Below are 14369 nucleotides of genomic sequence, written 5' to 3'. Positions count from 1 at the left end.
CCTCTCTCTTGCTCCCCCTATCGCAGTAGTCTCAAACTCAAACACTTCGCAATGCAACATTTTGGATTTGTAGGTACTTGGAGGGCCGCAGAAAAAATAGTTAATGTCTTATTAAAGAAATGACAACTTTGCATGAGGTAAGTACCTACAAATCCAAAATGTGAATTATCTGAAATTATCAGAAGCAGTTAAGGAAATATTTATAAACTATTGTTGTTTTTTTAAGTTCAATTGTTTATAAATCTTTCCCTAATTACTTCTGATAATTTCAGCTATACACAGCTGAAAGCAGGGCAACATGGAGAAAGTGAAAAATTATCAAAGTATCAACTGCAAGAGACAAGATTTTGATCCAACTATTTTGAAGCCCTTGGTATTATAAATAATGATTCTTTATGGAAAACCTGTGCCTTATGTGTCCAGCAGTCTCGTCTGCATCCGCCATCAGCTCTCACCTCCTCTAGCACTGGACACACGCACAAGCTGCACTGCCTCCAATGGTTACCTTACATTCTGGAACGTTGCCCGCCTGACTGCTATAACCTCATACAAGCGCTTTCCTGCGTCTGCATGCAATTGTGAGGTGGAGTGGAGAGGACAATCGCGTACAGATGCAGGAAAGCGCTTGCATGAAGTTACAGCAGTCAGGCGGGCAACGTTCCAAAACGCGACTGCCGGATACAACCACCAGACACTTAAAGCACAAGTTTTCCATAAAGAATAATTCTTTATAATACTGAGGGTCTAAAAATAGTACCTGGCGGGCCATATGTGGCCCCTGGACCGCAAGTTTGAGACCACTACTCTATAGGTGTTTCCTTCTCTTTCTTGTTCCCTCTTTTTTCACACCTTCTTTCCTGTCAATTAGAGTCTTTCCTGCCATCCATACTCAAGCCAACTTCTCACCAAGTGCAAAACCTTTTTGGCAGCAGAGAAGCATTTAATGAGACATCATCTCCTTCTACCCCAGGACCACGCTCATGCTAAGGGCTCTGAAATCTGTTTTACTACTTGGGATCTAGCAAGGTACTTGGGACCTAGGTTGGCCACTGTTGGGCTTGATGAACCTTTGGCCTGTCCCAGTATGGCAATTCTTATATTCCTATGACCAAAACAACTGTTATTAGCCCCGGATATTCAATACTGGTATCTGGACATGACCTAACACTGAATACCTGGGACTAATTCTGCCTGCGGCAGTCAGTGGTTAAAAGAATGTGGAACATCAACCAGAAAGTGTGCAGAATTTTGCAGAATTTTAAAATGTTGTATGCAGAATTTTAAATTTTGCTACACAGAATTCCTCTAGGAGTAATAAATATGTACCATATTATTAGTGTGCATACTTATATGTGAGTATACCACTGAGCAATGTTATAAAAAAGCCTTTTCTCTATGTAGAAAAAGCTTTTACGTGTGATGAAACCTTTATAAAAGTCCACATGCACTTTCGAAAGGTGTGCACGTTTAGCTGAACTGAGTTAAAGAGGCATATTTAGGCCAGCAGAGAATATCATATGCATAGCTCACATTTCCAATCCATGTGTACACTTCTTGGCAAAATTCTACTCATGGAAAAAACAAGAACATAAGAAGTTGCCCCCGCTGAGTCAGACCAGAGGTCCATCTTGCTCAGCGGTTCGCTCCCGCGACGGCCCATCAGGCCTAGTGCCTGAACAGTGGTCCCTGATTAATTTTGTAACTTAACTCTAATCCCATCCCTATAATCTACCTCTACTCTTATCTGTACCCCTCAATCCCTTTGTCTTCCAAGTACCTATACAAAGCGTCTTTGAACCCCTGTAGCGTGCTCCTGTTTATCACATCCTCTGGTAGCGCGTTCCATGTATCCATCACCCTCTGTGTGAAAAAGAACTTCCTGGCGTTTGTTCTAAACCTCTCCCCTTTCAATTTCTCTGAGTGCCCCCTTTTTACTTATTGATCCCCTTAATTTGAAAAATCTGTCCTTGTCTATTTTTTCTATGCCCTTCATGATCTTGAAGGTTTCTATCATGTCTCCTCTAAGTCTCCGCTTTTCCAGGGAGAAAAGCCCTAGCTTTTTCAGTCTGTCAGTATATGAGAGGTCCTCCATGCCCTTTATTAGCTTAGTTGCTCTTCTCTGGACCCTCTCAAGTACCTCCATGTCCTTCTTGAGGTATGGCGACCAGAACTGTCACACAGTACTCCAGGTGCGGGCGCACCATAGCACGATACAGTGGCAGGATGACTTCCTTTGTCCTGGTCGTGATACCCTTCTTAATGATACCCAACATTCTGTTTGCTTTCCTTGAGGCCGTGGCACACTGCGCTGACGCCTTCAATGTTGTGTCTACCATCACTCCCAGGTCTCTTTCAAGGTCGCTCACCCCTAGCGCTGATCCCCCCATTTTGTAAGTGAACATCGGGTTTTTTTTCCCTATATGCATTTCCCTATGTTGCATTTCCCTATGTTGAAACTCATTTGCCACTTTTTAGCCCATTTTTCCAGTGTTGTCAGATCTTTTTGTAGATCTTCGCAGTCCTCCATGTTATTGACCTTACGATATAGTTTGGTGTCATCCGCAAATTTAATAACCTCACATTTTGTTCCTGCCTCAAGGTCGTTTATGAATATATTGAATAGGAGCGGTCCCAGCACCGACCCCTGTGGAACTCCGCTCGTGACCCATTGCCAGTCTGAGTAATGTCCCTTTACTCCAACCCTCTGTTTCCTGTCCACCAGCCAGTTCTTGATCCATCGGTGGACCTCCCCTTGCACCCCATGGTTCCATAGCTTCCTTAGTAGTCTTTCGTGTGGCAACTTGTCAAAGGCTTTTTGGAAGTCAAGGTAAATGATATCTATGGATTCCCCTTTATCCACCTGGCTGGTTACCCCCTCAAAGAAGTATAATAAGTTCGTGAGGCTTGACCTGCCCTTGCAGAAGCCATGCTGGCTTGACTTTAGCTGCCCATAGTTGTCGATGTGTTCCCAGATGCTGTCTTTAATCAGTGCTTCCATCATCTTTCCCGGGACCGATTTATATAAGGCTCTCGAGGGCTTTTTACCAATCACAGAAGCAACCTCCGAGAATCTTATGCAAATGCATTGCAAGGAGCTCATTAGTAGTGGAACAAACTGAGCATTCCATGTAACGCACAGCAGGGAACACCCACCGTTCAGTGGTCACAGTTTTCTGGCAGGTTTGGAGCTGTGGGTAACTTCAATTTTGCTTGAATAGGAGATGTTTGTGAGTGTTTTATATGTATGTGGGTTTCGCGCCTAACAATTGCATCCTGACCATACATGAATACAAAACATGCAACAGCTGTAGCCAGATTGTGCTATGAGCTCTCTCCCCTCCCCCCTAAATAAAAAAGACTTCAGAACTTGCTACAGCAAACCAGTGGCGTACCAAGAGTGGGGGGGGGGGAGATCCGCCCCGGGTGCACGCTTCAAGGGGGTGCACAGCCGGCCAAGTCCGGAATCTCCCGCGCTGCTCAAAATGGCACCTCAGCGCAGCTGCCGACTCTACTCTGGAATAAGTACGGCAGCCGCACTAAGGTGGTCCCGCAATGACTACTTCTGCTGCCTCTGCTCCGGAAGAGGCAAGTGACGTCGGGGGGCAGGGGTGGACCGCCAGCTGCAGTCATCGCAGGACCTTGCTGCAACTCCCTGCATCTGCCGGCCCAGCCCCCCTCCGACATCACCTACCTCCTCCGGATCAGAGGCAGCAGATGTAGGATGCTGATTTGGATGGAGAGAGAAAGGAGCATAGCAGGGTGGTGGAAGGAGAAAAAGGGGGTCAAGGTGGTAGGGAAAGGTGGTGAGGGAGAGAAAGGGGGTCAGGGTGGTAAGGAAGTGTGTGGAGGGTGAGAAAGGAGGGTCAGGGTGGTATGATAGCGTGGTGAAGGGTGAGAAAGGGGGTCAGGGTGGTATGGAAGGGTGTGGAGGATGAGAAATGGGGTCAGGGTGGTATGGAAGTGTGTGGAGGGTGAGAAAGGGGGTCAGGGTGGTATGGAAGCATAGTGAAGGGTGAGAAAAGGGTCAGGGTGGTATAGAAGCATGGTGAAGGGTGAGAAAGGGGGTCCGGGTGGTATGGAAGGGTGGTGAAGGGAGAGAAAGGGAGTCAGGGTGGTATGAAAGGGTGTGGAGGGTGAGAAAGGGGGTCAGGGTGGTATGAAAGGGTGTGGAGGATGAGAAAGGGGGTCAGGGTGTTATGGAAGCATGGTGAAAGGTGATAAAGGGAGTCAGGGTGGTATGGAAGGGTGGTGGAGGGAAAGAAAGGGGATAGAAGCTGATGGAAGTGGGGGGAAGGGAGAGGAGAGAGTGAAATTCCAGACTATGGGGGTATGGGAAAGGGAAGGAGAGGAGAGAGATGCCAAACCATTGGAGGAGGAAAGGGAAGAAGATGGATGCCAGACCAATGGGGGTGAAGGGAGAGATGGAAGGGGGAGATATAAAGTTTCTGGAAGGGGAATAGAAGGAGAGAAGATGCCATATAGAAGGGGCAGAGAGAGGGTAGACAGTGGATGAAAGGAAGAGAGTGACAAGAAGGTGAGGAAAGCAAAAATCAGAGAAGACAAGGTAGAAAAAAAATTATATATATATATATATTTTTTTTTTTTTTTTTTGCTTTAGGAGAGATGCATTGCTGTTTCTGTGGTATGCAGAGTCCAGCTTCTTGGTGCTTCAGTTTAACCCCTGTCTACGTATTTCCATTCTATCTCCCCATTTACAAAATGCGTTGGCATCTGAGCTGTTACCACCATGGCTAAAAACCACACTACAGCTTTGTAAAAGGGGGAGGGGTTAGTTTGTGATTACATACTAGGCAAAGGTGTTTTATGTGTTTTGTGTTTGAAAAGACATGGTTTTCAGTTAGGATTGACTGTGTAGGATTGATCTGTACTAGTCTGGTTTAGGTTTACAATGGGTTTATTGAAGTACTGCTCACTGCAGTATGTAAGATTACATTACACTACATTACAGATTTCTATTCCGCCATTACCTTTCGGTTCAAAGCGGATTACAAAAAGATAAGATGCTGCCTTTTCCTAGGTACACCCCTGTGTGACGTGTGGATTGTTACCAAAAATCACGTTCCTCATACAGATGGGAGGGGGGGGTGTCAAAAAATGATGGGCCCTGGGTGTCAAATATGCCAGGCACACCACTGCAGCAAACAAGTCTTCAGTTTCAGCTGAAAGCTTCGATTCTTTTTTCCCTTTTTGTTGCTGCATAGCAAAGCTCCACAATCACAGCCCTGCATTATACTGGGACTGCGCACAAGAGCTGTACCTACCGCTCAGCTCTTGTGCGCAGGCACCAGGCACAGTTCCTCCCACTTTAAGAACATAACAATAGCATTACTGGGTCAGACCAATGGTCCATCAAGTCCAGTAGCCCGTTCTCACGGTGGCCAACCCAGGTCACTAGAACATGGCCAAAATCCAAGGTGTAGCAATATTCCATGCTACCAATACAGAGCAAGCAGTGGCTTCCCCCATGTCTTTCTCAATAACAGACTATGGCCTTTTCCTCCAGGAACTTGTCCAAATCTTTCTTAAAACCAACTACGCTATCCGCTCTTGCCACATCCTCTGGCAACGCGATCCAGAGCTTAACTATCCTCTGAGTGAAAAAAAATTTCCTCCTATTGGTTTTAAAAGTATTTCCCTGTAACTTCATCGAGTGTCCCCTAGTCCTTGTCATTTTTGACGGAGCGAAAAATCGATCCACTTGTACTCGTTCTACTCCACTCGGGATTTTGTAGACTTCAATCATATCTCCCTTCAGCCGTCTCTTTTCCAAGCTGAAGAGCCCTAACCGTTTTCGTCATTCCTCATACGAGAGGAGTTCTAAAACGGTTAGGGCTCTTTGTGCTGAGCATAGCCTGGCTAATCAAAATCGCTCCCAACCCGGCGCTTTCCTCCATTTTGCTGGAGCTCTGTGCGTGCTGCCCTGAGTGATAAACACACGTGTGTGAGTCTGAGCAAAGCCAAAAATAAAAGCACATGTGCGCGCCTATTTTCTGCACTTAAATATAAACCTTCCAGTACAAGCCCCATATACTCCCTTGGATTCCATAAATGGCGCGCAAAGATCCACGCACAAAATTGAATATTACCCTGAGATGTGCAGACAACTAAATTGGATAACAAGCTAATTAGTGCCAATAATCAGGCCCGAACAATCAATTATCGGGGTTAATTGGTAACGATTTGGATTGTGCGCACAACCTGCTAAGCGCTATTCTATAAAGATCTGTGCACAAATCATATAGTGCACAACTCAAAAAAGGGTGTGGCCACGGGAGATGTAAGAGCAGGTCAAGAGCATTCGGTAAAGATGCAGGCAGTATTACTGAATATCGGGGATCCGTGCCTAAATTACGTACCGAGGATTTACACCAGGTTTCAGTTGGTGTAAACTCTCGTACCCATAGTTTGGTGTGGAAATCGGATCTAAGTGCTGCCTATAGAATACAGCTCCTTGCAGACTTTTTGTTTCGGTGCTGTTGTTTGAGCACCGATTGCTGAATCTAGTTCACCATGTTCAAGGGGGTGCTGAAAAGCTCTCCGCCCAAGCAAGATGAGAATGACGTGGGTATGGTTTTATCAATGATCTGAAACAGCGTCAAAACAGAGAATTTTGTTTCTACAAATTGGCACTTAACGAAATAAGATAACACCCTTTTCAGTTACAGTTGCAAAATAATGCTAAAAAATTTAGAAAGTTGGTTGGTTGGGTTGAGTACTTTTCAGCACACACACACACACACACCCCTCGTCCATGCAACTGTTTTCTAAGTGAAAGTCCCTGCATACTTCTCTTTTGAAAAATATTGCAAAGACCATGGGTAAAAATTCCTTGTGGACTTTGTACCAATGGGGACAGTTTGAAAACTGCTCCTGTAAATCAACCAATTGAAGCAAAGGGACATGACTACACTTCTCCCTCAGTATTCGCGGTGATAGGGGTTTAACAGACCCGTGAATGCAGAAAAACCGCAAATAACTTTTTCATATGTTATTCACTATTTTCTATTAAAAACCATCGTGAACATGGTGAAACTGTGAATAAGATGGTGGGAGACCTGGCCTGTTCCTGAGGAAGAGGCAAAACACGGTGAAGAAAGTGCAGGGAATTGGCAATTTTCTCTGTAAACGCTTGGAATCGGTGATTTCTCTATGCAAGCTGATGTAATTTGGGGGGGGGGGGAGGAGCCAGCAAGCTAAAACCTGCGAATAATCGAAACTGCGATTGCTGAAACCGCAAATACGGAGGGAGAAATATACCAGAAAGATTTTTGAAGGGCACTTATTACTGTCCCCAAGGTTTGCCCTCTGCTCTGCCCAAAGATAGTTTCTTTATAATGTCACTGGGGTACTAATAGTTAAATATTAGTGGAAGTCAGAAAAATATTAGAGTTCAAATAAAAGAACTGTCTTCTCATTCAAATTGGTAACCAAACTTCAGGATTGCAACCGTCACGTTTGAAAGTCACTCAGAGGTATAGAGTTCTTCAAGAAGAGAGTTGCGCCCTCTAGTGATGAACCAAAGTATATTTTTCTGTCGTTGCAACTTTATTAGTTCTGGTTACGCTCCAAGTTTGATTACAAAAGTAAATAAATAAATAAATGTCTTTACAGTCTTTCAAACACTTGTATGAAAATACTTTGTTTTTTCTTATCTTTACAAATCTTTTCAAATGAACATCGCTCTGTGAGAAAATTGAGAGCAGTTTGATAATTCAGTTTATAACAGGTTCGGGGTCTCTACGTGGCCCCGTTTCGATTCCTTCTTCAGGAGACCCTATTGTATGTAAATTGAAAAACCTTTTCAATGCTGATAGAATGCTTCAAGTGTTTGAAAGACTGTAAAGACATTTATTTATTTATTTACTTTTGTAATCAAACTTGGAGCGTAACCAGAACTAATAAAGTTGCAACGACAGAAAAATATACTTTGGTTCATCACTAGAGGGCGCAACTCTCTTCTTGAAGAACTCTATACCTCTGAGTGACTTTCAAACGTGACGGTTGCAATCCTGAAGTTTGGTTACCAATTTGAATGAGAAGACAGTTCTTTTATTTGAACTGCCCAAAGATAGAGCTGCTCCGATTTATAAAGCAGGCATGTTCTAAGCCTCTTTAAACAAACTGTTACACAATTACCTTTTCTCCATGCTATCATTTCTCTCGATAAGGTCTAGCCTTTTTAAGCTGAAGACTTGCATTATACATTTTTGGGAAATGTAGATGCATTTAACTTGCTTAGTTCTAGCATTGCATAGACACCTAATTTCCAGTTGGGGGCCTTCTTATTCTCCATAGCAACAAACGTCTTCCAACTAGTGGATAATGGGAAGCCCACAGAAATCTACACTGGCAGAAGTCATCTGAACTCCAGATAAAAATACAATTGTGGAAAATTAATTAGTAATCATTACAAGAACCATTACTTGATCTTGATTTTTCTGTTCTTGCTTAGCTGAATGACTGCCAAAATAATACATATACTTAAAAAAATATATATTTTAATTACAAGAAAATTCACTGTACACTTATCTACTTACATTTACAATGGTGTAATTATCCACTCCCCCTTTTTTAAGTAATTATATATTATTTTCATATTTGTGCCAACTATCAGCAAGCTTGTTAACATCATACCAGTGGGTTTATAGTACACGGAACAGAGCTTGTAGTATTAGAGGAGTACAGCCACACATTCAGAAGAAGCAAGAGACTGAAATTTCAGAACAGAATAACAGACAAATTTGGGTCAACGATAGGCTCATCAAGTCCAGCATCCTATCTTCCAAAAGTGACATTTGGGGATCCTTTTACAAAGCTGCGCTAGCGATTTTAGCGCACGCTAAATTGCTAGACGCTAACGCCAGCACTGAGCTGGTGTTAGTTCTAGCCACGTAGCGCGGGTTTAGCATGCGCTAAAATTCTACGTGCGCTAAAAACGCTATCACAGCTTAGTAAAAGGAGCCCTTGGTTTTCTTTCAATAGATCTGATCCCAAGTCTTCACTGGAAAGAGTAGATTTATGTAATGTTCTGGTTATGGAAAACTCCAGGGCTCAGTTTTTGTTGCCTTTGAAAAGTTTGTTCCTCCAGGCCATACACATTAATTAAAGCAAAGCATATAGGCCAGGGTGTGTGTATGAGAAAGAAAGAGAGAGCTGGGACCAAAAGCAACTAAGTTCAACATTTGGGGACCGATTGAAAGATCTCAATATGCATACTTTGGAGGAAAGGTGGGAGAGTGGAGATATAATAGAGATGTTTAAATACCTGCGTGGCATAAATGCATATGAGGCGAGTTTTCTTTCAAGTGAAAGAAAATTCTGGGATGAGGGGGCATAGGACGAAGGTGAAAGAGGAGAGATTCCGAAGTAACCTCAGAAAATACTTTTTCACAGAAAAGGTGGTGAATGAGTGGAAAATCCTCCCGGTGGAGGTGGTGGATATAAAAAAAAATGTATCTGATTTCAAAATAGCTTCTGACAAGAACATTGGATCTCTAAGGGAAAGGAAAGGATTGTCGATGACATGGATAGGCAGAATAGATAGGCCATATGAACTTTATCTGCCTTCATTATTCTCTGTTTCTGTATTTCTATTTAAAATCAACATGCAAGCCACTGGCCAAAAAACACACTGTATATACAGTATTAAGAGTCTGAGAGTTGTAAAAACACGTATCAGCTATTTCATTTTGGGTATTCACTTAAAAATGTTATATTTCTAGTGATTTATTGTCCATTAGATAAGTTCTAGCTAATGTATTGATATTTGGAAGTCTCTATGCGGATTACTTGATTCCTCTAGATGTTTTTCAGATGGTGACTTCATTTTGAAAACATTGATAAAAAATTGCAACTTTCGCTCACATGCACGCACACCCCCTCAAAACTATGCCTTACTGAAAAAAAAAAGAAATGACCTGGCTTTTGGAAAAAGATGAAAACCTGGTTGTTTAGACGTGGATAATATAAAGAAAAATAGGAATGCAGTGGGATAGGTTGGGAGTGCTGTAGGATGGTAAATTTTATTTATGGGGAGTGTAGGAACATTTTTAATGTATGTAATTGTAGAATTTGCTTGAAATTTGCTTTGAAAGCTGTACTGAAGCATATACAAAAAATATATACGTGCATAAACGGTTGATTCATAAGTCTTGGCAACTATTTTTTTTTTTCCTCTGGAAAATGTGCCAATATATACGTTTGAAGGTGTGTGACATGTTGCCACGAGATGAGAGATGAGTGCAGCGGTCTCTGGTAGGGAAGGAGCAAAAAAACATGACATTTGAAATAGTTTTTATTAACAAACAAGTAATAAACGTCACCTGTTTCACTAAACCAAGTACATAATCAGCTTGAGAGCGAATATATTTAACTGTTAACATTCTTCAAAACATTGTCATGTAGAATTATGGCACTGTGCAACAGTTCTGGATGTTTCTCCCACACCGCACGACCCAAGTGGTACTGCAGAAATGACTTGAAATACTGTGCATTCACAGTGCGTCCCTCACACACAAGATAACCTGGGATACTACTTTGAAGGATGTTAACAGTTTATACTTGTACTTTGTTGTTCATGTTATACACTATATGCCATAATAAAACGATGATTTCAAATGTCATGTTTTTTGCTTCTCCACTACCAGAGATCATTGCACTCAAATCTCATCTGGTGGCAACATTAAGAAGTACATATCACACACTCTCAAACATATACATAATGGGAGTGTGTAGCACAGTGGTTAGAGCTACAGCCTCAGCACCCTGAGGTTGTGAGTTCAAATCTCTCATTGCTCCTTGTGACACTGGACAAGTCACTTAATCCCCCCATTGCCTAAGGTACACTAGATAGAGTTTGAGCCTGCCAGGACAGACAGAGAAATATGATAAAGTACCTGAATGTAAAACCACTTAAGATATAAGTGGTATATAAATAAATGAAATGAAATATATTAGATTTCCAGTGTTGGTGCATTTTCAAGAGAAAAAAATAGTTGCAATGACTTATGAATTAACTCTTGCATTTGCATGATTCTCCATGCAAAATTTCACATACTCTGAATTGCTAATCAGTTGATTTGGGTGAGTTCATAGTAGAGAATGACACGGTGACAAAATTCATCACCGTTCCCGTCCCCGCGGATAACCGCGGGAAACCATCTTCATGTCATTCTTTAAGGAGAGAGGGAAGAATCCGAGTATAATTGGGCACAACCAGTGACCCGCAAGCTTTGCTTTGAAGAATGCTGGTGTAGAAGGACCGAGGTTGAAATAGACACTAGAAAATGACATAGGATTATTTCCCGCAGTTATCCACGGGGACGGGAACGGTGATGAATTTTGTCACCGTGTCATTCTCTAGTTCGTAGCTCATTTATGATTTTGCTTAAGTTTTGCAAATATGCCTGCTGAAGAGCAGCAATGCATACGAAAATGATAAAACGTGCACAGACCAGCCTATTTGTAAACCTGTTTGCATTTTCGCAAATTGGTCCATTTGCTTTAATATGTTTTCTTTTTCTTTTGGCATTTGGACTGTAACATCAGTAATGCATTCCTGTATATTCTCAAGATAATGGTTTCCCTGCTGTTTTTTACATTGCAGTTACGATCCAGCATGGAGCTTGATGGGGGCATCCTTACCGACTGCCTCACTATCCAGCCTCTGCAACCCACTTCTTCACCCCAAGATGGTGGAGACAGTAGCATAGGCCGATCTCCAGTCTCTGGACATGACATCTACCCAGGTAACCTTATAGAAAAGGGGCACAGGATTATTTCAGATATTTGATTGGGGGCAAGTAAGAAGACTTTTGAGTAGAAATAGGAAATCCTTCTTTGTTCCATTCCATTGTACTGGTCAGACAGATCAGGCACTACCATTTTAATGAACATTTATTTAATATTCAGAACATTGGATAATGAATTCAACATTTTCTGTTATTTCCAAGCTATATTCTGTTTATCGAGAAAAATACTTGTAAAAATATTTTACACATGGTAACATCAATCTTTATGGCTTCAACCCTGTTTACTTTACATTAGTGCATTCTTTCATATTCATTCATAATTCAATGATTTTTTTTTTTTTTTGTAAAAAGCTATGTAAAATGGAGAGTTCTCTCTCCATTTTACTCTCTTTCTGGCCATAATCAAATCCAGTTTAACACCTCACTTCTTATAGAGGATAATTTAAAACAGGTCACCCACCAGTCACGAAGTCAAACAGCAGCCTATTATAAATCCATTTTATAAAGACCTAAAGGCCTGTATGTCTTTATTAAACTCAGCACAAAAATGCTCAAAATTATAGCTAAAATATACTGGTTTGAAAGCTGTTGTAAATATACAGTACACCTCTGAAATAAGCAGGTGTGCATTTTATATAACTTGTGTATTTCATATCTCTGCCTGCTCTTTGCCCAAAATCCTCCCCTGAGCACATATAGAGAAGTAGCCTAAGGGTTGGTGTAGTGGCCTGGGACCCAGAGGAGCTGGGTTTGATTCCCACTTTTCTTGTGACTCTGGACAAGTCACTTAACTCAGTGGTGTGGTTCGAGGGAAGGGGGCAGTCCACAGTCCGCTTCAGGTGTAGCCTTCCTAAGTGCACATAGAAACATGATGGCAGATAAAGGCCAAATGGCCCATCTAATCTGCCCATCCGCAGTAATCATTATCTCTTTCTCCGAGAGATCCCACGTGCCTATCCCAGGCCCTTTTGAATTCAGACACAGTCTCTGTCTCCACCGCCTCTTCCAAGAGACTGTTCCATGCGTCTACCACCCTTTCTGTAAAAAAGTATTTCCTTAGATTACTCCGGAGCCTCTTAACTTCATCCTATGCCCTCTCATTGCAGAGTTTCCTTTCAAATGAAAGAGACTTGACTCATGCACATTTACATTATGTAGGTATTTAAATGTCTCTATCATATTTTCCTCTCCCGCCTTTCCTCCAAAGTATACAGATTGAGATCTTTAAGTCTGTCCCCATACACCTCATGACGAAGACCACACACCATTTTAGTAGCCTTCCTCTGGATTGACTCCATCCTTTTTATATCTTTTTGAAGGTGCGGCTCCAGAATTGTACACAATATTCTAAATGAGATCTTACCAAAGTCTTATACAGGGGCATCAATACCGCTCCCTATGCAACCTAGCATCCTTCTAGCTTTTGCCGTCTTCTCCACACCTCGTCTCCTCACCGCACACCCCTTACCTTCCCCATACCTTTCTTACTTCCCCAACGTGAGGTTGCTGCCCATGTCGGCATCGGTGCTCTCTCTGACATTACTTCCGGTCCGCCCCGGGTGCAGTCTTCTTAAGGGCACGACACCCCTCCCCCTGTCCACCCCCCCCCCTCCGCTCCTCTCCTTGCTGCATGCCCTTTGCCTAACGTGACCATTTATTTTTTTTCATCAAAAGGGGACATCAATTAATTGTCAGTTCCGCCCCCAATCCCCCCTAGCCCCACCCCAATCCAGCCCTAGCATCGCCCCAATCCCACCCTAGCCCCACCCCCAATCTTGCCCCCAGATTCTTCCTTCCATTCATTTTTCATGTACACATAATATCTTATCAATTCATAATGGTAGCCATAAAATTTTTAGAAACTACGAAGCACACTATATGCAGAAAAAATGTTAACTATCATTTATATTTGGGGCGGTTTCAAAGATGTCAAGGCAGATGACTTTAAAATATGCAATGTCACCTCAGTAACTATAGAAAAATAGACAAATATTTTGCAAAATATAGACAGCAGATATAAATTCTCAAAACTGACACATTTTGATCACTAAATTGAAAATAAAATAATTTTTCCTACCTTTGCTGTCTGGTGATTTCATGAGTCTCTAGTTGAGTTTCCTTCTGACCGTGTATCCTTTTTTTGATGTCTTTTTTTCTGCACTCAGGCCCAGCAATTGTCCCTTTCTATTCCCTCCCTCCTTCCTTCCTATGTCCTTAGTGCCCCCAATGCCTCCTTCCCATATCCTTAGTGCCCCCAGTGCCTCTGTCCTATGTCCTTAGTGCCCCCAGTGCCTCCTTCCCATGTTCTTAGTGCCCCCAGTGGCTCCTTCCTATTCTTTTGCTGGACACTATACAGTATTCTTGAATATTTACATATCCCTTACATTGATTTCTTATTGTAATATGAAAATTTTTCAATAAAAATTATTTTAAAAAATAAAAGACCTACCTTATTTACACAAGAAATAACATATGTATACAAATCGTAATCATGTAAATAGCAATTTGTGTAGTTCTAGAGAGAACAAGGCCACCCTTGTCACCCCCCTCCCCTCAAACACCTTGATATTTCCCTAGTGGAGCCTCTTTTCACCCCCT

At 42.2% G+C, this 14369-nt stretch overlaps 1 protein-coding gene across 6 annotated transcripts in view; it reads left to right on the top strand.

The window, feature by feature from the left end:
* GLIS3 (GLIS family zinc finger 3) overlaps window positions 1-14369 on the top strand; it is a 658803-nt gene that overhangs the window by 551894 nt on the left and 92540 nt on the right. For all 6 annotated transcript variants that reach the window (XM_033925462.1, XM_033925454.1, XM_033925471.1 and 3 more), the window contains one exon: window positions 11627-11768. In XM_033925462.1, coding sequence (XP_033781353.1) covers window positions 11627-11768 — 142 coding nt within the window. The remainder of the gene's footprint in view (window positions 1-11626; window positions 11769-14369) is intronic.

The sequence above is a fragment of the Geotrypetes seraphini genome, chromosome 1, assembly GCF_902459505.1.
Source record: "Geotrypetes seraphini chromosome 1, aGeoSer1.1, whole genome shotgun sequence".
NCBI lineage: Eukaryota > Metazoa > Chordata > Amphibia > Gymnophiona > Dermophiidae > Geotrypetes > Geotrypetes seraphini.
The sequence above is the reverse complement of the archived record's forward strand: the minus strand, read 5'-3'. Positions and strand labels throughout refer to the sequence as shown.